General features: G+C 67.9%; 1 protein-coding gene across 1 annotated transcript; it reads right to left on the bottom strand.

Annotated features, from left to right (window-relative positions):
• Positions 1-340: 340 nt before the first annotated feature.
• LOC127461660 (E3 ubiquitin-protein ligase HUWE1-like) lies at positions 341-25,493 on the bottom strand (the record flags this gene model as incomplete). The annotated part of the gene is given in 40 exon segments (XM_051769669.1): positions 341-589; positions 1,488-1,527; positions 1,529-1,639; positions 2,383-2,488; positions 3,768-3,912; positions 3,989-4,191; positions 4,448-4,580; positions 4,797-4,824; positions 4,916-5,044; positions 5,125-5,231; positions 6,527-6,679; positions 6,681-7,146; positions 7,735-8,302; positions 8,832-8,934; positions 10,595-10,883; positions 11,339-11,550; positions 11,910-12,043; positions 12,142-12,358; positions 12,490-12,565; positions 12,567-12,706; positions 13,449-13,497; positions 13,596-13,744; positions 14,177-14,266; positions 16,195-16,373; positions 17,131-17,359; positions 17,645-17,816; positions 18,145-18,278; positions 18,365-18,463; positions 18,557-18,632; positions 18,711-18,856; positions 19,890-20,056; positions 20,434-20,613; positions 21,408-21,475; positions 21,477-21,620; positions 22,524-22,592; positions 22,594-22,730; positions 24,092-24,104; positions 24,107-24,160; positions 24,605-24,747; positions 25,319-25,493. Coding segments are annotated over 40 exon segments (6,082 nt in total), but the record flags the coding sequence as incomplete, so codon positions are not given.
• Between the last annotated feature and the right edge of the window lie 10 nt (positions 25,494-25,503).

Here is a 25,503-nt window from a genome sequence, read left to right as displayed (position 1 = left end):
CCTCCCAGCCCCATTCCCACCCCATTCCATCCCCTCACCGGCGAAGCGCAGGAATTTCTGGGTGTCGGGGGGCAGGCTGGGCCCCCCAAACCCCCTCCCAACACCCCAAACCCCCCTCCCAACCCCCCAAACCCCCTCCCAGCCCCATTCCCAGCCCCATTCCCAGCCCCCCCATACCCCATCCCAGCCCCATCCCCATTCCCATCCCCTCACCGGCGAAGCGTAGGAATTTCTGGGTGTCAGGGGGCAGGCTGGGCCCCCAAACCCCCTCCCAACCCCCCAAACCCCCTCCCAGCCCATTGCCCAGCCCCCTCCCCATCCCCATCCCCATCCCCCTCACCGGCGAAGCGCAGGAATTTCTGGGTGTCGGGGGGCAGGCTGGCCGAGATGTGCATGGCCGAGGGCTCCCGGGAGAAGAAGGGGTCGAGGGCCGAGGGGGTGGCGGGGGGTCAGGGGGGCGGGGGACAGCGGGGGGGGGCTCGTCCCTTGATGTGGGCCAGCTGGTTCTCCCGCGTGTCCCGCACCGGAGGGCGGCTCTCCCGCTCCGTGGCGTGCACCAGGAAAAAGGCCTCGACCGCCGGCTGGAGAACTGGAGGGGGGACGGGGGGGTCAGGGGGGAAATTCTTCCCCCAAAACCGGAGGGGAAAGAGCCCAAAAATCAGGGGGGGGGAACCTGAAATGGGAGGGGACCCCTGAAATCGGGAGTGAGAACCCAGAACTGGGGGGAAAAACCTGAAACTGGGGGGAGGAGGAGCCTGAAAATGGGGGGGGAGAACCCAAAATAGGGGAGGGAACCTGAAATGGGGGGGGTGAAATGCAGAACTGGGGGGAAAACCTGAAATTCAGGGGGGGACACGTGAAAGTGGGAGAACCCAAAACTTGGGGGGGGGGGGAGGGGCAACCCAAAGATGGGGGGGGGGGCTTCCCCCTGTTGGGTTTAGGGGACCTTCCAGGGTTTTCAGGGCCCCCTCTTGGTTTTGGGGCTCCCCATGGGTTCCAGGACCCCCCTATGGGTCTGGGGGCTCCCCTGGAGGATTCAGGGATCCCCTGTGGGTTTGGGGGCCCCCCCTGGAGGATTTAGAGACCCCCCCATGGGTTTCAGGACCCTCCCTGGGTTCAGGGGCCCCCCTGGAGGATTTAGGGACCCCCCCCTGGGTTTCAGGACCCTCCCTGGGTTCGGGGGCCCCCCTGGAGGATTTAGAGACCTCCCCATGGGTTTCAGGACCCCCCACGGGTTTCAGGACCCTCCCTGGGTTCAGGGGCCCCCCTGGAGGATTTAGGGACCCCCCTGGGTTTCAGGACCCCTCCTGGGTTTAGGGGCCCCCCCTAGAGGATTTAGGGGACCCCCCCATGGGTTTCAGGACCCCCCCATGGGTTTCAGGACCCTCCCTGGGTTCAGGGGCCCCCCTGGAGGATTTAGGGACCCCCCCCTGGGTTTCAGGACCCCCTCCTGGGTTTAGGGGCCCCCCCAGGGGTGCTGTACCCACCGAGCACGGCGTGCTGGTCGTGGGACTCCTCCAGCTCCTTCCAGACACTCGCCCAGCATGTCCCAGAGCTCGTCCAGGCACAGCTGCTCACTCAGCAGGGGCAGCTCGGGGGGCCTCTCGTCCCTCTCCCCCCCCTGCGACCCCTCCGAGCCCTGGGGGACACACACACGGTCAGGACCCCCCCGTGCCCACTGACCCCGCCCCACACACCAGTACAGCCCAGTCTGGGCGAGAGAGTGGACTGCCCCACACCAGGAGGGAGAGGGGTCACCACCCACCCTGGCACTGGGAGCAACTGGTGGGTGACTGGGATGGGGAGGGCGGGCTGGGCTGGGCTGGGCTGGGCTGCTTTGAAGTGAGTTGGACTGAGCTGGACTAGATTAGACTGTGCTGGACTGAGATGGACTGGTCTGGACTGGGTTGGACTGAGTTTAGACTGGTTTGGACTGGTCTGGACTGGGTTGGACTGAGTTTAGACTGGTTGGACTGGTCTGGTCTGGGTTGGACTGAGTTTAGACTGGTTTGGACTGGTCCTGGACTGGGTTGGACTGAGTTGGGCTGGCCTGGACTGGGTTGGACTGAGTTTAGACTGGTTTGGACTGGTCTGGTCTGGGTTGGACTGAGTTGGGCTGGCCTGGACTGGGTTGGACTGAGTTTAGACTGGTTTGGACTGGTCTGGTCTGGGTTGGACTGAGTTTAGACTGGTTTGGACTGGTCTGGACTGGGTTGGACTGAGTTTAGACTGGGTTGGACTGGTCTGGTCTGGGTTGACTGAGTTTAGACTGGTCTGGACTGGTTTGGACTGGTCTGGACTGGGTTGGACTGAGTTTAGACTGGTTTGGACTGGTCTGGACTGGGTTGGACTGAGTTTAGACTGGTCTGGACTGGTCTGGACTGGTCTGGACTGGGGTGCACGGGGGGTCTCACCCATGTCCTGGGGGGCCGGCGAGGGCTGGTCCACGTCCATGGGCGACTCGTCGCGCCGGGGGGACGGCGTCCGACTGTCCGGCCCTCCGACTGGGGGGGACCAGGGGCGGCTTTAGGGGGCCGGGACCCCCCGGGGGAACCCCCGGCCAGGGCGGGGGGCTGGGGGGTCCCTGGTGCTCAGGGGAGCCGCGGGGGGAGGAGGGGGAGAAGCAGCAGGGGAGGGGGGGAGGGAGAGGAGGTGGAGGGGAGGGCAGAAGAGGGGGGAGGAAGGCTCAGTGGGGAGGGGGAGGATGAGGAAGGGGTGGAAGAGAGGAAGGAGGAGGGGATGAGGATGGAGGAGAGGAAGGGTGAGTGGGGAGCATGAGGAGTGGGTGGGAGGAGGAGGAGGAGGAGAAGGATGAGCAGAAGGAGGATGAGGAGAAGGGGGCAGGTTGAGGAGGAAGGTGGAGGGAGTGGGAGGATGAGGAGGGGGCAGCACAAGGATGAAGAGGGGATGGGAGAAGGGAATGGCAACATAAGGAAGGGGAGGATAAGGATGAGGATGGGATGGGAGAGGATGAGAAGACGAGGATAAAGAGGGGGCAGGATGAGGCTGAGGAGGGCACAGAAGGAGGGGGGTGGGAGGCTGAGGAGGGAGCAGGACAAGGCAGGGGTGCGAGGCAGAGGCTGGGGAGGGGCAGAGGGTGGGGAGGGGGCAGAGGGGTGGGGAGGGGCAGAGGGTGGGGAGGGGCAGAGGCTGAGGAGGGGCAGAGGCTGAGGAGGGCAGAGGTTTGAGGAGGGCAGAGGCTGAGGGGGGGCAGAGGCTGAGGAGGGCAGAGGCTGAGGAGGGGCAGAGGCTGAGGAGGCAGAGGCTGAGGGGGGCAGAGGGTGGGGAGGGCAGAGGCTGAGGAGGGGCAGAGGCTGAGGAGGGCAGAGGCTGAGGGGGGCAGAGGGTGAGGGGGGCAGAGGCTGAGGGGGGGCAGAGGGTGGGGAGGGGCAGAGGCTGAGGAGGGGCAGAGGGTGGGGAGGGGCAGAGGGTGAGGAGGGGCAGAGGCTGAGGGGGGCAGAGGGTGGGGAGGGGCAGAGCTGGGGAGGGGCAGAGGCTGAGGAGGGGCAGAGGCTGAGGAGGGGCAGAGGCTGAGGGGGGCAGAGGCTGAGGAGGGCAGAGGGTGGGGAGGGGCAGAGGGTGGGGAGGGCAGAGGGTGGGGAGGGCAGAGGGTGGGGAGGGGCAGAGGCTGAGGAGGGGCAGAGGCTGAGGAGGGGCAGAGGGTGGGGAGGGGCAGAGGCTGAGGAGGGCAGAGGGTGGGGAGGTGCAGAGGCTGAGGAGGGGCAGAGGCTGAGGGGGGCAGAGGCTGAGGAGGGGTGGAGGAGGGCAAGGCGGCCGTGCTAACCGTGTCTCCCCGCTGCCGCCTCCGGGCCCTCTGGCCCTCACGTACCATTTGTATGATGGCGTCGGCCTCGGCCTCCAGCTGCCGGACGGCGGCCTGGATGCTGCCGGCCGCCCCCAGGCCCCCGGCGCCTGCGGGCACAGGGGGGGGTGAGGGCGGGGCGGCGCGCGGGGGGCGCGGGGGCGGGGGCCGGGGGGGGTCCCTTACCCAGCCGGCCGGGGGGCTTGGCCTTGCGGTGCGCCCGGCGCGTGTCGTCCCGCAGCTGGATGATGACCTGCAGCACCCGCAGGAAGAAGCGCTGCGTGGACGTCTTGGAGGTGAGCACGGACATGGAGGGCAGCTGCAGCTCCCGCCCGCCCAGCGCGCGCTTCTGCGACGCCACGATCACCACGCTCTCCGCCGTGTCGAACCTGGGGCACGGGGGGGAGAGAGTCACCAGCAGGGACAGGCACACGGCGGGCACAGCAGCTGGCACACGGCGGGCACAGCAGCTGGCACACGGCAGGCACAGCAGCTGGCACACGGTGGGCACAGCAGCTGGCACACGGCGGGCACGGGAGCTGCCGGCGGGGCCCACAGCGAGCGGGGCCCGGGGTTCTCAGAAGCACCCGGAGCGAGCGGTGGGTGCAGGAGCAGGGAGGGGCCCGGGGAACGCCAGGCACTCACCGGCTCTGCATCTTGCCCTTGAGTTTGGCGCTGGGCGGCTGCTCCTCGGGGAGCCCCTCGGGGGAGGGGGCCTCGAGCTGCGCCCGGCGCTGCTGCTCCAGGTTGTACTCACGGAGCTCGGCCAGCAGAGTCCCTGGGGGGGCAGGGGGAGTGTCATGGGCTGGGACCCACCCTGGGACCCCTCCTCACCGACCTGGGGGTACAGGATCCCCCTAGACACCCCCTCACCGATCTGGAGATGCAGGGCCCCCCCCTCACCGATCTGGCAGCCCATGGCCCCCCCCAGGCCCCCCCTCACCGATCTGGCGGCACAGGGCCCCCCCAGGGCCCCCCCCAGACCCCCCCTCACCGATCTGGCGGCACAGGGCCCCCCCCAGGCCCCCCCTCACCAATCTGGCGGCACAGGGCCCCCCCCAGGGCCCCCCCAGGCCCCCCTCACCGATCTGGCGGCACAGGGCCCCCCCCCAGCTGCCGGGCCCCGCTGAGCAGCAGCCGCAGGACGGTGTCCCGGGTCCCCGCGTCCCCCCGCGAGAGCTGCAGCAGCACGTTGGCCGCGTCCTCCAGCCCCTCCTCCGAGCACGAGTGGGACGTCAGCACCTGGGACAGGGCACAGGGAGGGTTGGGGACACCTGAGGACACCAAGGACCACCCCCCTCCCCGATCCCGGCCCCCGTTACCTCCACGGAGAGCTGGAGCTGGGCCTCGGTCAGGCCCGTGGCCGCCAGCCGGGGGTCGGGACCCCCCTCAGGGACCTTGGCCGGGGACTTGGAGCTCTTGGCCGGGGCTGTGGACAGAGGGGACACGGGATTGGGGGTGGTGGCAGGGGAGGGGAGGTGCCACCGAGGCCGTTGGCAAATGGGGTCTCTCCTTCAGGGTGAGCCCAGTCCCTCCCTGTGCTCTCAACCACCCGATGCCACCTCTGTCCCCACCTATACCCCCATTCCTGTCCCCATCCATGACCCCAGCCCTATTTTCCCACCTCTGTGTCCCTATCCTTGTGTCCTTGTCCCTACAACCTCATCCCCACCCCATTCCTATTTTCCCACCTCTGTGTCCCCATCCCTGTTCTCTCATCCCCATGTCCCCGTCCCTGTCTGTGTCCCCATCCATGTCCCCAACCACATCCCTGTACCCATATCCATGTCCCCAACCACACCCCTGTACCCATATCCATGTTCCCAACCACACCCCTGTACCCACATCCATGTCCTCTGTTCCTGTATCCACGTCCTTCTGTCCCCATATCCATGCTCTTGTCCCCGTGTCTCCATTCCCATACCCGTCCCCCTTGCCACATCTCCATCCTCCCCCCACCCCTGTCCCCATGCCCCCATCCCTGTCCCCATGCCCCCATCCCTGTCCCCATGTCCCCATTCCTGTCCCCATGTCCCCACCCCTGTCCCCATGTCCCCACCCCTGTCCCCATGCCCCCATCCCTGTCCCCATGTCCCCATCCCTGTCCCCATCCCTGTCCCCATGTCCCCATCCCTGTCCCCATGCCCCCATCCCTGTCCCCATGCCCCATTCCTGTCCCCATGTCCCCATTCCTGTCCCCATGTCCCCACCCCTGTCCCCATGTCCCCACCCCTGTCCCCACCCCTGTCCCCATGTCCCCATGTCCCCATCCCTGTCCCCACCCCTGTCCCCATGTCCCCATCCCTGTCCCCATGTCCCCACCCCTGTCCCCATCCCTGTCCCCATGTCCCCACCCCTGTCCCCATGTCCCCATCCCTGTCCCCATGTCCCCACCCCTGTCCCCACCCCTGTCCCCATGTCCCCACCCCTGTCCCCATGTCCCCATCCCTGTCCCCATCCCTGTCCCCATGTCCCCACCCCTGTCCCCATGTCCCCACCCCTGTCCCCATGCCCCCACCCCTGTCCCCATGTCCCCAACCCTGTCCCACCCCTGTCCCCATGTCCCCATCCCTGTCCCCATGTCCCCACCCATGTCCCCACCCCTGTCCCCATGTCCCCATCCCTGTCCCCATGTCCCCACCCCTGTCCCCATCCCTGTCCCCATGCCCCCATCCCTGTCCCCATGTCCCCACCCCTGTCCCACCCCTGTCCCCCCACACTCACCCCCAGTGCCTCCTGGCCCTGCCGTGGCCGTGCCGGTGCCGCTGCCGTTGCCCCCCTGGGCCGGGGGGCTCCCGGGCGCCGTCGCCCCCCCCGAAGCCGCCGCAGCCCCCCCTGCGGGCGTGGGGGGCGCGGGGGCTCCGTTCTGGGGCGTGGCCCCCCCCGTCGGCGGCCTTGCCCCCCTCGGGGAGGGCGATGGAGATGAGGGACAGGAGGCGCAGCAGCTTCTCGGTGAGGAGGGGGCTGCGCCGGATCACGCCGTGGGACAGCATGTTCATCAGCTGCCCCAGGGGCGACGCCTCCAGGCCCCCCCCCGCGGCCTCGGGCTCGGGGCCCCCCCCGCCGCCCCCCGCCCGCGCGGACCCCTTCCCCTTCCGGCTCACGTTCATGTTGTCCAACTTCACCAGCAGGTCCCAAAAATCGGTGGAGAGGCTGCCGGAGGGCGGGGGAGGGGCGGGGGAGGGCGTGCCGGAGGGGGGGGGAGGGGGCGGGGGCGCCGGCGGGGTCTGGGGGGGCGGGGGGGGGCAAGGGCTGCCCCCCGATTTTGGGGGGCCGCGGTCACGTTCCGGGTCGGTCGGCGCCGGGTCTCGGCCTCGTTGTTGGGTGAAGTGGCTGGGGAAGACCTGGGGGGGGCGGGGGGGTGTTAGTGGGGTGCTGGTGACACCCCAGAGGCTGTGGGACCCCCAGACACCACCAGCACCCCCTCAGTCCCACCACCCCTCCCACAGCCACCCACAGGCCCCACGCGGGTTTTGGGGACCCCCCCCAGGTGATGTTCCCTGCGCCACTGTGACCCCCAATTTGGGGGAGTTCCCCAGGTGTGCCCCCCACAAGCACTCCCAGATATGGGGGGCTTCCAGCTCCCCTATGAGGTGTCCCAGAGCCCCCCAGCTTCCTTCAGCACCCCTCAAAGCCCCCCCCGTCCCACTGAGGAGACCCCAACCACCCCCTAAAATGCCCCGGTACCGCCCAAACGTCCCAGTGCTCCCCAGAACCACCAATGAACCCCAGAAACCCAACGACGTGTTCCAGTGTCCCGCAATTTCCCCCCGCAGTTCCACTGAGGAGCCCCAAACCCCCGTCTCGGTAACCCCCAAAACCTCCCCCGCTGGCCTCCAAAATCCCCCCCGGCCCTCCCAGCGCCACTGAGGAGCCCCAGACCACCCCCCAACGCGCTCCCAGTGCCCCCCAAGGCCCCCCCGGCCCCTCACCTTGGCCAGCTGGATGAGGGTGTCGAGGACGTGCCGGCACACGACGGGGGCGGCCTGGGGGTGGATGTGGACGGCGGAGCCGGCGGCCGCCGCGTGTTTCTCCGTGTGCTTGCGGCCCGGCACCCTCTGGATCTGGAAGATGTTGGTGCGGCAGCCCAGGGCCGCGTCCATGGACACGGAGAGCCAGGAGAGCTGCCCGGAGCTGCGCGACTCCACGCGGTGCAGCAGGTCCAGCCCGCGCGGCTCCGCGGCCGAGCCGGGGGTCCCGCGGGCGCCGCGGCCGCGCGGCCGCTCCTCGGCGCCGGGGCCCGGCCCGGGGGGCGCGCGGGGGGTCTCGAGGCACAGCTCGCTCTCGCTGCTGCGCTGCAGGATGGACAGCAGGCTGCGCACCACCCAGCCCCGCGTGGGCGCGTGGTAGCACAGGTTGCGCAGCACCCGGTGCAGGCGGCTCGTGTTCAGCTTGGGCTCGTCCACGAAGAGCAGCACCAGGAGGCACGACAGGGCCTCGTGGTCCAGGAGCAGCCGCCCGCGCAGCCGCAGCAGGCTGTCCACGCTGCTGCCCGCCGGCCTGGGGAGCACGAGGTTAACACCCCAAAACTGCCCCCAAACCGCCCTGTCCACGCTGCTGCCCGCCGGCCTGGGGAGCACGAGGTTAACACCCCAAAACGGCCTCCGAACGCACCCACAAACTGCCCTGCTCGCCAGCCTGGGGGGCGTGGGGTTAACGCCCCGAAACAGCCCCCAAACTGCCCCCCAAACTGCCTCCAGACAGCCCTGTCCACACTGCTGCCCGCTGGCCTGCGAGGATGGAGATTTAACACCCCAAAACTGCTCCCAAACCGCCCTCCAAACTGCCCCCGAACTAACCCCAAACCGCCCTGTCCCTGGTGCTGCCCACCAGCCTGGGGGGCATGAGGTTAACACCCCAAAACTGCCCCCAAACCACCCTCCAAACTGCCCTGTCCCTGCTGCTGCCCACCAGCCTGGGGGGTTACAACCCAGAACTGACCCAGACTGACCCCCGACCCGACCCCAAACAGACCCACAAACCAACACCCAAACATCCCCCAAAGTGACCCCCAAGCCCCCGCACTCACCTGCTGTGGGTGCCGGTGCCCCCCATGTGGAAGGTGCCCCCGCGTTGCACCGCGAGCCGCGTGTACTGAACCCCCCGGTTCCCGCTGAGCCGGCTCGTGAACGCTGAGGGGACAGGGAATGTGTCACACAATGGGGACAGGGAATGTGTCACACACCGGGGACAGGGGACGTGTCACACAGTGGGGACAGGGGACAGGGAATGTGTCACACGCCGGGGACAGGGAATGTGTCACACAGTGGGGACAGGGGACAGGGAATGTGTCACACAGTGGGGACAGGGGACAGGGAACGTGTCACACACTGGGGACAGGGAACGTGTCACACACCGGGGACAGGGGACAGGGGATGTGTCACACACCGGGGACAGGGAACGTGTCACACAATGGGGACAGGGAACGTGTCACACACCGGGGACAGGGGACGTGTCACACAGTGGGGACAGGGGACAGGGAACGTGTCACACACCCGGGACAGGGGATGTGACACACACGGGGGACACGGGGCACATGTCACACACCGGGGACAGGGGACAGGGAATGTGTCACACACCAGGGACAGGGAACGTGTCACACACCGGGGACAGGGAACGTGTCACACACCGGGGACAGGGGACAGGGAATGTGTCACACACCGGGGACAGGGAACGTGTCACACACCGGGGACAGGGAATGTGTCACACAGTGGGGACAGGGGACGTGACACACACAGGGGACACGGGGCACATGTCACACACCGGGGACAGGGGACAGGGAATGTGTCACACACCAGGGACAGGGAACGTGTCGCACACCAGGGACAGGGAATGTGATACACACCAGGGATGTGTCACACACCAGGGACAGGGAACGTGTCACACACCGGGGACAGGGGATGTGACACACACCAGGGATGTGTCACACATGGAGGGGACAGGGTCTCCACACAAATCAGGGGGACAAGGGATGGGGAGAGAAAAAAGGGTGGAAAATGTGAGGAAAAAGGCGGGAAACACGAGGGGGAAAAAGGCAGGAAATGCAAGGAGAGAAAAGGCAAGAAATGTGAGGAGAGAAAAGGCAGGAAATGTGAGGAGAGAAAAGGCAGGAAATGCAAGGAGAGAAAAGGCAAGAAATGTGAGGAGAGAAAAGGCAGGAAATGTGAGGAGAGAAAAGGCAGGAAATGTGAGGGGAAAAAAGGTAAAAAATGCAAAGGGAAGAAAGGGTGAGAAAAGGGAGAGGAAAAAGGACAGGAAACATGAAGGGGGAAAAGGGTGGGAAATGTGAGGGGAAAAGGGCAGGAAAAGGAAGGATGTGGGGAGAGGGGAGGCAGAGGGGCAGACACTGGGGGGACTCGTGAGGTCACAAGGGCGTAGGAAGGAATGGGGGGAATGATGGGTGGGACGGGGGGAATCGGGGGCAGAGGGAGTTGGCAGGGGGCAAAGAGGACTGGGTGGGTGTGGAGGGAATGGGAAGCAGAAGGAACTGGGGGCAGAGGGACCAGGGAGGGCAGAGAGAATATGGGGGGCAGGGAAAGAAGGGGGTAGAGGGAGCTGGCGGGGGCAGCAGGAACTGGGGGCAGAGGGAACTGGGGGCTGAGAGAATGGGGAGACAGAGGGAATTGGGAGATGGAAGGAACCGAAGGGACACACAAGGAATCGAGGGGATGCAGAGGAAACGGGGGCCAGAGGGAACTGAGGTGGGGACAGATGGAACCGGGGTGGGGCACAAAGAGTCAGGGACATGCCGAGGGAACTGGGGGGCACACAGGGGGTGCCGGGGTCCCTCACCGGGGCTGCGCAGGATGGCCGAGAGCGCCGAGGTGCTGGAGTGGCCGAAGAGCCGCTCGTGCATGAGCTGCCGCTGCCGCGCCTCCTGCTCGCGCCGCAGCGCCTGCGCCTCGGCCGCGATGTCCGGCGGCATCACCGCCAGCACCGAGTCCTCCATGTCCTCCAGCACCGAGCGCCGCAGCTCCGACGGCAGCGTCTGGATGAACGTCACCGGGTCCATCGGCGCGTCCGAGCCCGTGGCCTGCGCCAGCTCCCGCCGCTGCTGCTCCGCCCGCTGCTGCGCCAGCACCTGAGGGACAGGGAGGGTGGGACACGCCCGGGGGACACACCCACAGGGGGGACACACCCGTGGGGCAGATACACCTGTAGGGGGGACACACCCGTGGGGGGGACACACCCGTGGGGGGGACACAGCCATAAGGGGAACACATCTCTGAGAGACCACACCCACTTTTGGACAAGCCCCTCCCCCCAAACACCCCCCCACCTCACAGGAGAAACCTCCCCCAAACTCCACCCATAGAGGCCACACCCCCCAAAAGACCCCACCCACATTTAACTCCACCCCACATAAGCCCCACCCCAACACCTGTCACACCCCTGTGGCTCCACCCAGGCAAGCCCACGCCCCTTTGGCCACACCCCCCAACCACATCCCCCTTTAGCCCCACACCCCACCCCACCTCCCGGACCACACCCACCCAAACCCCACCCCACAGCCCCACCCTCCTTAGCCCCACCCACCTCCTCCTGGATGGCCGGAGGCAGCGCCGCCAGGAACTCGGGGCTGACCTCGGTCAGGCCGGGATTGGCCACCACGGGCGGGGCGGGGCTGGCGCTGGGCGGGGCCCGGGCAGGGGGGCGGATCCCCAGCTGGTTCTGCAGCACCTCCCGCCGGATGTCGTCGGGAAGGGCTGCCAGGAACGAGGGGTCCACGCCCTCCGGGAGGCTGATCCCTGGGGAGGGGGGACACATGTTGGGGACATCCCTGGGACCACCCAGGGACACCCCCAAACCGCCAGGAACGAGGGGTCCACGCCCTCCAGGAGGGTGATCTCTGGGGGAAGGGACATACTGGGGACACCCCTGGTCAGGAGGGTGACAAGGAGGGGACAGGGGATACCAGAGGGGATGAGGAGAGAACAGGGGAGGATGGGGGGGGTGGGGGGTGCCACTGACCAGCCAGGGGGTGACGGGGGGGTGCCACTGACCAGCCAGGGGGTGACGGGGGGGTACAGGGAGGAACAGGACCGTGACTGGGGGTGGAACAGGATGGGGACAGGGGACACGGGGGGGCTCAGGGGGTCCCACTGACCAGCCAGCGGATCCTCCTCCTCGCTGCTGGTGGACGGCAGCGGCTCCTCCAGGATCCCCCGCGAGTCGGCCCCCGAAATGGCCCCGGCAGAGTCCCGGGTGGACGAGCTCTCCGAGGACGAGGCAGGAGGGGAGCTGGGGGAGGTCACAGAGGGGGGGATGTCAGTGGTGGGGAGGGGGGAGCCCCCAAACCCCTGACCCCCCCATTTCCCACTGACAGCGACGGCTCTCACCTATCGTCGGGCGGCTGAGCGGCATCGGGGGGGGCGGGTGGGGGTCCCTGGGGGGTCCCGGGTGGGTTTTGGGGGGCTGTGGGAGGGGGAGGAGCCCCCCCTGACTCTTCCAAGGTGCAGGAGGCCAAGCTCGAGGTGTCCATGGGGGACCCCTCCAGTTGGCTGCTCACGGCCGTCAGCGCGTCCGAGTCCTCGGCCCGCTCCGGGGACAGCGAGGCTGGGAGGGGGGACAGACGGACATGGAGCCCCCCCGGGTTCAGGGAGACACCCCCAGACCCGGGGAGACCTCTCTGGACTGAGAAACCCCCTAAAAACGACAGGATCCCCCCCAAAATCCCAAGGACTCACTGATGGTGGGGGCGGGCGACAGCTCCATCTGAGTGGCCTCGGCATCTTGGGGGGGTCGTCCTGGCCCCCCCTCCTCGTGCTCGGGGGGTTGTGGGGGGGCGAGCGGGAATTTGGGGGGCTCCCGGAGGGGGGTCTGGGGGGGTCGGCGTCGGTTCCAGCATCACCAGGGTCCGGTGGGGACCGGGAGGGGGGGTCTCTCCCGCCGTCCCGCTGTGTTCTGGGGTGAGGGGACGGGGGGGATACACGCAGGGATCAACTTTGGGGGCGGGGCCAGGAATGTGGGAGGCCCCCCAAAACCAACCCCCTTTGCCCATTTTGGGGGAATGCCAAGCATTTGGCTGCACCCTAAGATGAGGGGAGAGCCCCATAGAGTTTGGGGGGGTCCCTGCTACCCCCCATAATTAGTTCCCCTCTGAGCCACACCACACCACCCAAATGTCCTAAACCCCCTCAGAATCTCTTAAACTCCCCCAAAAAACCCCAGCCCACCTAAAACCCCTCAACCACCCCAACCCCCTCCCAAAAACCCAATTCCCCATAACCCCCTCGACCACCCCAAAACCCCCTAAAAACCCCCAAACCCCCCTTCCCCCTTTTATCCCACCACACACATTCCCCCCACCCTAAGCCCACCCCCCTCAATCCGTCTCTAACCAGCCCCCCGGCGTTCTGAGAGGGGGGGGTTGCTGCCACCCCTCCCCCCGGTGCTGCAGCCCCCCCGGGACCCCCCCGGGACCCCCCCGGGACCCCCGGCTGCGGCGGCGCGCGCCCCGCGAGGAAGACAGTAGAATGTATAGTTATCTCCAGACGGGGGTGTGACCCTCCAACTATACAATCTACTACCTCAGCCCGCGGGGGTGCCAGCTCCAGGGGGGCTTTGGGGGGGCTTTGGGGGCGTCCGGGCACGGCGGGGCCTGGGGGAGACCCCCGGGGAGGGGGAGGCAGGGAGGGGGGTTTACCTGGGGGGGTGACGTCGGCCGAGGGGGTGCCGGCCTTGGACGCCGCGTCCTGCGGGAGAGGGGACGGTGATGGCGGCGGGGGGTGAAAAGGACCCCCCCCCCCCCCGGGATTCTGGGGGAATTTGGGGGCGTTTGGGGGTCCCTCACCTGGGCGTCGGGCCCCTCCTTGTCCTCGGGGCCCCTCTCGGCCCCCTTGGCCTCGTCCTCGGCCGCCTGGCGCCGGCGCTTCTCCCGCCGCTCGTCCAGCTCCTCGTCCCGCAGGGCCTCGAGCCGGGCCAGGATGGGCACCTTCACCACTGGGGGGGCACAGGGGGGGTCAGGGGGCACCTTCACCACTGGGGGGGGCACAGGGGGGGGTCAGGGGGGGCACCTTCACCACTGGGGGGGCACAGGGGGGGTCAGGGGGCACCTTCACCACTGGGGGGGCACAGGGGGGATCAGGGGGCACCTTCACCACTGGGGGGGGCACAGGGGGGATCAGGGGGCACCTTCACCACTGGGGGGGGCACAGAGACCCCCAGGATGGGCACCTTCACCACCGGGGGGGAAACGGGGGTCAGGGGGCACCTTCACCACTGGGGGGGCACAGGGGGGGTCAGGAGGTTCAGGGGTTTGGGGGTCTCACCCAACACGCAGTCGTGCTGGGAGGGCTGACGGTGGTCTGAGTGGATTTGGGGGATGGGTTTGGGGGTCCCAAGGGGTGCATTTGGGGGTCCCAGGGCTCTCACCAGACACGCAGTCGTGCATGCTCTCAGCATCCAGGACCTTGCACTCCTCGGTCCAGCGGGTCAGGGCCGTGGGGATGCTGGACAGGGTCCCTGGGGGAGGGCAGGGTGAGCCCCCCGGCTCGGCAGGACACGTCCCCCCGGTAAAACCACCCCCCCCAGCCTGTCTCACCCACCCCAGAGCTTCTTCCTCCTTCCAGGCTCCTCCTCCCTGCAGCCCAGCCCATCCTCTCCATCCCCACAGCCCCTTGGCCACTGTCTGTATGTCTGTCTGGATGGGGTTGGCCCTGCGGTGGGTGTCCCTCCCACGTACCTGTTCCCCACTCACCTGCCTGTCCCCCCATGTCCTCCCCCATGTCCCTGTCCCCCACTCGCCTGCCTGGCTGCTGGCACTGCCCTGCCCATGTCCCTGTCCCAGGGTGTCCCCCCGTGTCCCTGTGCCAGGGTCCCCCCCGTGTCCCTGGCCCCCACTTGCCTGCCTGGCTGCCGGCGCTGCCCTGCCCATGTCCCTGTCCCAGGGTGTCCCCCCCATGTCCCTGTCCGTCCCTGTCCCCCCGTGTCCCTGTGCCAGGGTCCCCCCCCGTGTCCCTGGCCCCCACTCGCCTGCCTGGCTGCTGGCACTGCCCTGCCCATCTCCCTGTCCCAGGGTGTCCCCCCATGTCCCTGTCCCAGCGTATCCCCCCGTGTCCCTGTCCCAGGGTCCCCACCGTGTCCCTGTCCCAGAGTATCCCCCCGTGTCCCTGTCCCAGGGTGTCTCTCCTGTGTCCCTGTCCCAGAGTATCCCCCCGTGTCCCTGTCCCAGGGTGTCTCTCCTGTGTCCCTGTCCATCCCTGTCCCCCCCATGTCCCTGTTCCAGGGTGTCTCTCCTGTGTCCCTGTCCATCCCTGTCCCCCCCATGTCCCTGTCCCAGAGTATCCCCCCGTGTCCCTGTTCCAGGGTGTCTCCCCTGTGTCCCTGTCCGTCCCTGTCCCCCCATGTCCCTGTCCCAGGGTGTCCCCCCCGTGTCCCTGTCCCAGGGTGTCCCCCCCATGTCCCTGTCCCAGGGTGTCCCCCCCGTGTCCCTGTCCCAGGGTGTCCCCCCCGTGTCCCTGTCCCAGGGTGTCCCCCCCATGTCCCTGTCCCAGGGTGTCTCCCCCATGTCCCTGTCCCAGAGTATCCCCCCGTGTCCCTGTCCCAGGGTCCCCCCCCGTGTCCCTGGCCCCCACTCGCCTGCCTGGCTGCCGGCGCTGCCCTGCCCATCTCCCTGTCCCAGGGTGTCCCCCCCATGTCCCTGTCCCAGAGTATCCCCACGTGTCCCTGTCCCAGGGTGTCTCTCCTGTGTCCCTGTTCCAGAGTATCCCCCCGTGTCCCTGTCCCAGGGTGTCTCTCCTGTGTCCCTGTTCCAGGGTGTCTCCTCCATGTCCCTGTTCCAGGGTGTCTCTCCTGTGTCCCTGTCCATCCCTGTCCCCCCCATGTCCCTGTCCCAGAGTATCCCCCCGTGTCCCTGTTCCAGGGTGTCTCCCCTGTGTCCCTGTCCATCCCTGTCCCCCCGTGTCTCTGTTCCAGGGTGTCCCCCCGTGTCCCTGTCCCAGGGTGTCCCCCCATGTCCCTGTCCCAGAGTATCCCCCCCATGTCCCTGTCCCAGGGTGTCCCCCCCGTGTCCCTGTCCCAGAGTATCCCCCCCGTGTCCCTGTCCCAGACTATCCCCCCCCGTGTCCCTGTGCCAGGGTCCCCCCCGTGTCCCTGGCCCCCACTCGCCTGCCTGGCTGCCGGCGCTGCCCTGCCCATCTCCCTGTCCCAGGGTGTCCCCCCCGTGTCCCTGTCCGTCCCTGTCCCCCCGTGTCCCTGTGCCAGGGCCCCCCCCCCGTGTCCCTGGCCCCCACTCGCCTGCCTGGCTGCCGGCGCTGCCCTGCCCATCTCCCTGTCCCAGGGTGTCCCCCCATGTCCCTGTCCCAGAGTATCCCCCCCATGTCCCTGTCCCAGGGTGTCCCCCCCGTGTCCCTGTCCCAGGGCCCCCCCCCGTGTCCCTGTCCCCCACTCGCCTGCCTGGCTGCCGGCGCTGCCCTGCTCGTGGAAGAAGTCGTCGAGCAGCTCGTCGTCGGAGCGGGCGATGATGTGAACGTCCTCGTTGCCCACGAGCAGCCGGGCCCGGCCCCGGCTCTGCAGGGGGAGGCTGCTGCTCAGCTGCAGGATGTCTGCGGCCGCCGAGGGGCCCAACAGCCTGGGGGGGAGCAGGGGGGTTATGGGGGTGTCTGGGGGGTGTCAGACCCCGGGAGGGGCTGTGGGACCCTCAGCTGCTGCTCAGCTGCAGGACATCTGGGGCCCAAGAGCCTGGGGGGGAACAGGGGGGTTATCAGGGTTAGGGGGGCTCCAGGGGTGTCAGACCCCGGGGGGAGTTCAGGCTGTTCCTGGGGGTCCACACTCACCCCTGCAGGATGGGGGGGGGGCAGTTTGGGATGGGGATGGAGGTTGGGTGTTCCTGGGGGAGGGTCAGGCTGTCCGGGGGGGTATTTGGGGTCCACATTTACCGCTGCAGGATGGGGGGGATTGGGATGGGGGCTGGGGGTTCAGGTTCTTCTGGGAGGTGTTTGGGGATCCCAGGGGGGTGTTTGGGGATCCCATGGGGGTCCAGGCTGTTTCTGAGAGGTGTCTGGGGATCCAGGGGTGTGTTTGGGGATCCCGGGGGGGTTCAGGCTGTTTCTGGGGGGTGTTTGGGGATCCCAGGGGGGTTCAGGCTGTTTCTGGGGGGTGTTTGGGGATCCCAGGGGGGTGTTTGGGGTCCCAGGGGGGTTCAGGCTGTTTCTGGGGGCTGTCTGGGGTCCCAGGGGGGTTCAGGCTGTCCGGGGAGGTGTTTGGGGTCCCGGGGGGGTTCAGGCTGTTCCTGGGGGCTGTCTGGGGTCCCGGGGGGGTTCAAGCTGTTCCTGGGGGCTGTCTGGGGTCCCGGGGGGGTTCAGGCTGTTCCTGGGGGTCCCACTCACCGCTGCAGGATGAGGGGGGGGTTGGGCTGCCGCGCCCCCGGGTAGTGCACGTGGATGGTGTGGCCGGCGTTGGCCGTGAGCTGCCGCAGGGTGCGCTGGCTCCGGCCCAGCCCCTGGGCCAGGCGGGTGCCCCCCGCGCCGCCCCCCAGCCCCAGCCCCCCGTGCTCCGCGTGCCGCACCAGCAGCGGGTGGCTGGCAGGGATGTTCCCGGGGGACGGGGGGATGTCGGCTGGAAAAGGAGGGAAACGGGGGGTTGGGGGGGGTAAATCCCTCCTGAGCCCCCCAACAAGGATGTGGCCCCCCCCCCCAAGCACCTCATGGCCTCCTCCAGGACCCCCATGGCCCCCCCAGACCTACTGCAGGCCCCCCGAACTGCCCCTGTGGTCCCCCCAGACCCCTCAAAGCGCTGCTGTGGCCCCCTCAAACCCACATGGGCTCTCCAGACTCCCATGTTCCCCCCCCCCAGACCCCTGTGCCCCCCCAGGTCCCCCCCATGATGCCCCCCAGGCCGTACTGGGGCTGGAGAACATGTTGTCGAACTCGATGATCAGGTCGTCGTCGCGGTCGAAGCGCTCGAAGCGCACGAGGGGCGACGCGTTCATGTCGGGATAGTCCTCGTCCAGCTCCATCTCCGAGCCATCGTCGTCATCCTCCTCCTCCTCCCCCTCCTCGCCCTCCTCATCGTCCTGGGGGCGAGGGGGGAAGGTCAGCAAGGACCCCCAAACCAGGAACGGGGCACCCCGGCCCAAAACAGGGGAACCCCAGCCTGGAATGGGGGAACTTTGCCCCAAAATAGCAACCCCGGATCCAAAATGGGGGCACTCCAACCCTAAATGCCCCCTCAAATCCAAAACAGGGGTACCCTGACCCAAAATCAGGTACCCTGACCCCAAATGACTGACACCTCCGACCCAAAACACAGGTCCAGTGGGAACCCAGGTGTGTGAGAGGGGTCCCAGGTGTGTGAGGGGGGGTGTCAGGTGTACAGTGGTGTCCCAGATGTCCCTGCCTCACCTGATCATCCTCATCCTCTTCCTCTTCCTCCTCTTCCTCGTCCTGGCTGTCATCCTCGTCCTCGTTGCTGCCACTGCTGTCCTCCTCCTGCGTGTGCTCCTCCTCGTCCTCAGGGTCCAGGATGTTCATGGAGTCTTTGGGAGGGGGCAGAGGGGGATGGGTCACACCCTGGCACCTCATAAACCCCCCTGAACCCCCAAATTCGGGGTGGGGGTCCCACCTTCCCGGTTGGCCTGGAGGGTGGAGGCCTGGCTGAGGTTGGAGGGGGCCTCGTCCATCAGAACATCCTCCTGTGACTCATCCTCTCCTGAGCGGCTCACTGGGGGGGGGTCACATCATGAGGGGGGTCCCCTGATGTCTGGGGGTCCCTGGTGCCCAGGACACCCCGGGCTGGGGGCAGGGGGTCCCTCACCAATGATGGTGCTGTTCCCGTCGGCACCGTCCCGCTCCAGCAGCTCGTCAATGAGATCCTCCAGCTCGTTCTCCACCTTGGGGGGGCACACGGGGGGTGTGGGGGGTGCTGGGGGGGTGTTGGGGGTACAGGGGGGTCTGGGGGGGGTCCTGACCTGCATCTCCTGGGTGCTGAGCCCCTCGGGCTGCCCGGCCAGGACCACGGTGTCCCCCTCGGCCTCCCCGTCCATGTCCCCGTCGGCCGCCTCCGCCTGCGCCGCCTCCGCGTCCTCCTCGGGGGGCTCGGGGTCCCCGGGGTCCCCTGGGGGGGCACAGGGCAGGGGGGTCAGAGGGGAGCTCGGGGGGGTCATGAGGGGGGTGAGGGCTGGTAAAGGAAGGGTAGGAGATGGGGGGAAAGGGGGAATTGGGGGCCCAGGGGAGATACTGGGGAGGGGGTACCAGAGATGGGGGGCCGGGGAGAGGTGGGGGCAGGAGAGACTTTGGGGGGTCACAAGAGAAAGGGGTGTCACAGAGGAGGTGTGGGGGGACACAGGAGAGATGGGGTGATGGGGGGGTCACTGGGAGATGTTTGAGGGGGCACAAATGTGGGGGGTCACAGGGAAGATGGGGAGGACGGGCGGAAAATGGGAGATGTGGGACGACCTGGAGGGCTGAGGGTGACCCAGGGGGGCCATGGGGTGACACGGGGGGGCCATGGGGTGACACGGGGGGGCCATGGGGTGACACGGGGGGGCCATGGGGTGACACAGGGTGCCCCAGGGTGACACAGGGGGGGCCATGGGGTGACACGGGGGGGCCATGGGGTGACACAGGGGGGCCATGGGGTGACACGGGGGGGCCATGGGGTGACACGGGGGGGCCATGGGGTGACACAGGGTGCCCCAGGGTGACACATGGGGGCCATGGGGTGACACGGGGGGGCCATGGGGTGACACAGGGTGCCCCAGGGTGACCCAGGGGGGCCATGGGGTGACCCAGGGGGGGCCATGGGGTGACACAGGGTGCCCCAGGGTGACCCAGGGGGGCCATGGGGTGACACAGGGTGCCCCAGGGTGACACATGGGGGCCATGGGGTGACACATGGGGGCCATGGGGTGACACAGGGGGGGCCATGGGGTGACACAGGGGGGGCCATGGGGTGACACAGGGTGCCCCAGGGTGACACAGGGGGGCCATGGGGTGACACAGGGGGGGCCATGGGGTGACACAGGGTGCCCCAGGGTGACCCAGGGGGGCCATGGGGTGACACAGGGGGGGCCATGGGGTGACACAGGGGGGGCCATGGGGTGACACAGGGTGCCCCAGGGTGACACGGGGGGGCCGTGTGGGGGTACCTCCATCAGGGGGTGCAGCCCCCGCCTCACGAGCCCCCCCGGCGCCCTCGGCCTTGCTCTTGCTGGAGGAGCCCTTGGCCCCGAAGAGGCCGCTGGGCTGGTTCACGATCCGGGACAGCGTCTCCAGGGGCTTCAGCGCCGCGTTCACCGTGTTCGCCATGTTGGGGCTGGGGAGGGGGCACGGGCTGGGACCCCGGCCCAGGGGTGACCCCCCGGCCCCCAGAGACCACCACGGCTCCCCCAAAACCCAGAGAGCACCACAGCTCCCTGGACACCCCTGAGGCTCCCCAAAATCTACCGCAGATCCCCAAAACCCAAACAGCTGCCCAAGATTCCCCACAGACCCTCAAGAGCCACCATGACCCCCAAAACCCCTTTAAGACCCACCAAACCCCCTTTAAGGTGCCCTAAAAACCCCTCAAGACCCACCATGATCTCTCAAGACCTTCCCCAAGACACCCTGGTAGCCCTCAAGACCCCCCAAAAGCCCTTCGAGACCCCCCAAGACCCCGTCGAAGCCCCCCCAGAGTGCCGGGGGTCCCACCTGGACAGGTCGAGGCTGTGGGGCACCCGGGCCAGGTCGTTGACCAGCCCCTTCTTGAGGAAGAGCCGGATGATGTTGTTCATGCCGTTGTGGGGCGGCTTGGCCGCGCTGCTGTAGAAGCTCGAGGTGGACGGGCACGACTCCATGATGGTGCTGATGATGCACATGACGGCCTGGAGCCTGTGGGGACACGGGGACAGGGGTCACGGGATGGGAGGGACACGGGGTCACACCATGGGGACATGGGGTCACACCATGGGGACATGGGGTCACATCATGGGGTCATGGGGTCACACCATGAGGACATGGGGTCACATCACAAGGACACGGGGTCACACCATGGGGACATGGGGTCACACCACGAGGACATGAGGTCACATCACAAGGACACGGGGTCACACCACGGGGACATGGGGGTCACATTGTGGGGGGGTCTTCAAAGGCGCCCCTGTCTCCATGGTGTCCCTGAGGTGTCCCCATATTGTGCCCACAATGTCCCTGTGTTGTCCCCACGTGTCCCTTTGTCCTCAAATTGTCCCCTTGCTGTCCCCACACTGTCCCCATGGGGCCTCTGGGGTGTCCCCATGGCGTTTATGGGGTGTCCCCAGGGTGTCCCTGAAGTGTCTCACACTGTCCCCAAGTTGTCCCCTTGCTGTTCCCGTGCTGTCCCCACATTGTCCCCACGCTGTCCCCACGCTGTCCCTGTGCTCTCCCGCCACTGTCCGTGTGCTGTTCCCGTGCTGTCCCCACACTGTCCCCCACATTGTCCCCCACACTGTCCCCACATTGTCCCCACGCTGTCCCTGTGCTCTCCCGCCACTGTCCATGTGCTGTTCCCAGGATGTCCCCACATTGTCCCCATGCTGTCCCCCACGCTGTCCCTGTGCTCTCCCCGCCACTGTCCGTGTGCTGTTCCTGTGCTGTCCCCACACTGTCCCTGGGTTGTCCCCTCCTCGTCCCCTCTGCCCCCGTACCTGGCGTGTTTCTCGGTGCTCTCGGCCATGGCCAGGGCCCGGCCCAGGGCGGCCTTCACCTCGTTCACCCAGGGCCACCTGGGCGTCGGTGCCACTGCCCGCGGCCGCCAGGCTGGCCAGGAACAGCCGCGCCAGCGCCGGCGTGTCCTTGTCCTCCGCGTTCTGCTGGTGCGGCAGCAGGTGGTCCAGGACAAAGGCCAGGACACTGCAGTCCTGTGGGGACAGGGGGGTCACCGGGGGGGTCACTGGGGGGACACAGGTGGTCCAGGACAAAGGCCAGGACACTGCAGTCCTGTGGGGACAGGGGGGGTCACCGGGGGGGTCACTGGGGGGACACAGGGGGTCCAGGACAAAGGCCAGGACACTGCAGTCCTGTGGGGACAGGGGGGTCACCGGGGGGGGTTCACCGGGGGGGGTCACCGGGGGGGGTCACCGGGGGGGTCCACTGGGGGGACACAGGGGGGTCCAGGGACGAAGGCCAGGACACTGCAGTCCTGTGGGGACAGGGGGGGTCACCGGGGGGGTCACCGGGGGGGACACAGGTGGTCCAGGACAAAGGCCAGGACACTGTAGTCCTGTGGGGACAGGGGGGGTCACCAGGGGGCACGGGGGGGGTCACTGGGGGGCACAGGGGGGTCACTGGGGGGCACAGGGGGACCCAGAGTGGGGGGGACAATGGGGAGCAGAGGGAGGTCACTGGGGGGACAAAGGAGGACCCGGTCTGGGGGGGGCACCTGGGAGGACAACAGGGGTCACAGGGGGGATGCAGTGTGGGGGGGACAGGACCCCCCACCATGGGTAGGGAGGGGGGAACTGTCACAGTTGGGGGTCCCAACTGTAGCTGCAGTTGATGATGCCCGTGTAGGGTGACTCCACAGGCGACCTGCCGACCCTCGGGGTGACCCCCCTGACCTTTGGGGTGACCCCCCATGTCCTGTGCCCCCCTCACCTCCTTGATGAGCTCGGACTGCCCCACGCTGTGGCTGCAGTTGGCGATCAGGGCGGCGATGCCCACGTGGGGTAACCCACAGATGACCCCTTATGTGACTCCCACACCCCCCAGGTGACCCCCCCCACCCCCCAGGTGACCCCCCCCAGCCCTGTGCCCCCCCTCACCTCCTTGATGAGCTCGGACTGCCCCACGCTGTAGCTGTAGTTGGCGATCAGGGCGGCGATGCCCACGTAGGGACCTCACCAGCTCCGCCAGCAGCCGCAGGATGGTCGAGGTGGGCATGAGGGGCTTCGAGCCCCGCGCCCGCCCCCGCTCCTCGCGCTCCCCCTCCTTCTCCTTGCGGCCCTCCCGGCCCTCCTCGGGGCTGGACGCTGGGGGGGGCACGGGGGCAGCGTTAGGGGGGGCAGGGGGGGGACATGGGGGGGTAAAAGAGCAGGCACTGTTGGGTGGGTGTAGGGGGGCACAGTTTGGGGGGCATCATTGGGGGGTGGGGAGGGCAGCAGAGGGATGGTGAAAGTCAAATCTGTGTAGGGGACAGTGGGGGGGCTCAGGGACATGGAGGGGATGTTGGGGGGCTCAGGGATGTGGGGGGGATGTCGGGGGGCTCAGGGACATGGAGGGGATGTCGGGGGGCTCAGGGACATGGAGGGGATGTCGGGGGGCTCAGGGATGTGGGGGGGATGTCGGGGGGCTCAGAGACATGGAGGGGGATGTTGGGGGGCTCAGGGATGTGGGGGGGATGTTGGGGGGCTCAGGGATGTGGGGGGGATGTCGGGGGGCTCAGGGATGTGGGGGGGATGTCGGGGGGGCTCGGGGATGTGGGGGGGATGTTGGGGGGCTGAGGGACGTGGAGGGGATGTTGGAGGGTTTGGGGATGTGGAGGGGATGTTGGGGGGCTCAGGGATGTGGGGGGGATGTCGGGGGGCTCAGGGACATGGAGAGGATGTCGGGGGGGCTCAGGGATGTGGGGGGGATGTTGGGGGGGCTCAGGGATGTGGGGGGGATGTCGGGGGGCTCAGGGATGTGGGGGGGATGTCGGGGGGGCTCAGGGATGTGGGGGGGGATGTCGGGGGGCTCAGGGATGTGGGGGGGATGTTGGGGGGCTCAGGGATGTGGGGGGGATGTCGGGGGGCTCGGGGGATGTGGGGGGGGATGTTGGGGGGATGTCGGGGGGGCTCAGGGACATGGGGGGGATGTTGGGGGGCTCAGGGACATGGAGGGGATGTCGGGGGGGCTCAGGGACGTGGGGGGGATGTTGGGGGGGTGAGGGACGTGGAGGGGATGTTGGGGGGCTCAGGGACGTGGAGGGGATGTTGGGGGGATGTCAGGGGGCTCAGGGATGTGGAGGGGATGTCGGGGGGCTCAGGGATGTGGGGGGGATGTTGGGGGGATGTTTGGGGGGCTCAGGGATGTGGAGGGGATGTCGGGGGGCTCAGGGATGTGGAGGGGATGTTGGGGGCTCAGGGATGTGGAGGGGGATGTCGGGGGGCTCGGGGATGTGGGGGGGATGTTGGGGGGATGTTGGGGGATTCAGGGACGTGGAGGGGATGTTGGGGGGATGTCGGGGGGCTCAGGGATGTGGGGGGGATGTTGGGGGGATGTCGGGGGGGCTCAGGGATGTGGGGGGGATGTTGGGGGGATGTTGGGGGGCTCAGGGATGTGGGGGGGATGTTGGGGGGATGTTGGGGGGGCTCAGGGATGTGGGGGGGGATGTTGGGGGGGTTGCTGGTACCTTCCCCCTGGGGGGGTTCCCGATGGGGGGGGTCTCCGCAGCGGCTCCATCAGCACCAAACACCTGGGTCTGGGGGGGATTCAGGGGGTCCTCAGAGCCCCTCCCAAGCCCCCCAGCCCCCCCCAAACTGCCACACATCCCAAATCCACTCGCAGCCCCACTGAAATCACCCCTCAGCCCCCTCATCTCCTCCCAGCCCCTCCAACCCCCCACAAACCACCCCTCAGCCCCCCCAGATCTCCTCCCAGCCCCCCAAATCCCCCCCAGTACCCCCAAACTTCCCCCCAGCCCCTCCTAATCCCCCTTAGCATCCCCAAACCCCCTCCCAGACCCCCCAAACTGCCCCCCAAGCCCCCCAGATCCCCTCCCAGCCCCCCCAAACTGCCTCCCAGCCCCCCAGATCCCCTCCCAGCCCCCCCAAACTGCCCCCCAAGCCCCCCAGATCCCCTCCCAAACCCCCCAAACTGCCCCCCAAACCCCCCCAAACTGCCCCCCAAGCCCCCCGGGCCGCACGTTGATGTTGAAGCCGGCGGGGGGGTCGAAGTCTCCGGGGGGGCGGGTGAGGCTCCGGTACTGCTGGTACATGTCGTCCCCAATGTCCGACAGCAGCTGGCTCACCTCGCTGGGGGCCGCGTTCTTGGGGTCCCCCTTGTCACCTGGGGGGGGCAGGGCACGTGTTGAGGGGATCCCCCACCCCAAAGGGCCTGGGGGGATCTGGGGGGCCGTGTCCCAGTGGAGGCCCCCCCATTGTGGAGAATGCAGGGGCACCCACTGTCAGGGACACCCCAAATTACCCCCTGTGTGGGGACCCACTGCCAGGGACACCCCAATTACCCCCTATATGAGCACCCACTGCCAGGGACACCCCAATTATCCCCTATGTGGGCACCCACTGTCAGGGGTACCCCAATTATCCCCTATATGAGCACCCACCTGCCAGGGGCACCCCAATTACCCCCCTATAGGAGAACCCACTGTCAGAGACACTTCAATTATCCCCTATGTGGGCACCCACTGTCAGGGACACCCCAATTATCCCCTATAGGGGAACCCACTGTCAGGGACACCCCAATCACCCCCTATGAGAGCACCCCACTGCCAGGGACACCCCAATCTCCCCCTATGAGGACACCCACTGCCAGGGACACCCCAATTATCCCCTATGAGGACACCCCCTGCCAGGGACACCCCCAATCAGCCCCCTCCCGGGTGCCCCCAGCCCCGTACCCTCCTCAGGGGCGTGGTAGGCCGCCAGGGCGTTGAGCATGTCGTAGATGACGTCCCGGATGGGCTCTGGGATGGGGGGCAGGGCCGAGGCCTTGGCCGGCGTCGTCTTCACCACTGCACCGCGTTGGGGCCCTTGATCCGCAGGTTCTCGAAACTCGTCGTCAGAGGCTGCAAAAAAACGGGGG

The sequence above is a fragment of the Manacus candei genome, unplaced genomic scaffold, assembly GCF_025592945.1.
Source record: "Manacus candei isolate 608988 ecotype Guabito, Panama unplaced genomic scaffold, ASM2559294v1 h1tg000111l, whole genome shotgun sequence".
Classification (NCBI taxonomy): domain Eukaryota; kingdom Metazoa; phylum Chordata; class Aves; order Passeriformes; family Pipridae; genus Manacus; species Manacus candei.
This window is presented reverse-complemented; position numbering and strand designations above follow the sequence as displayed.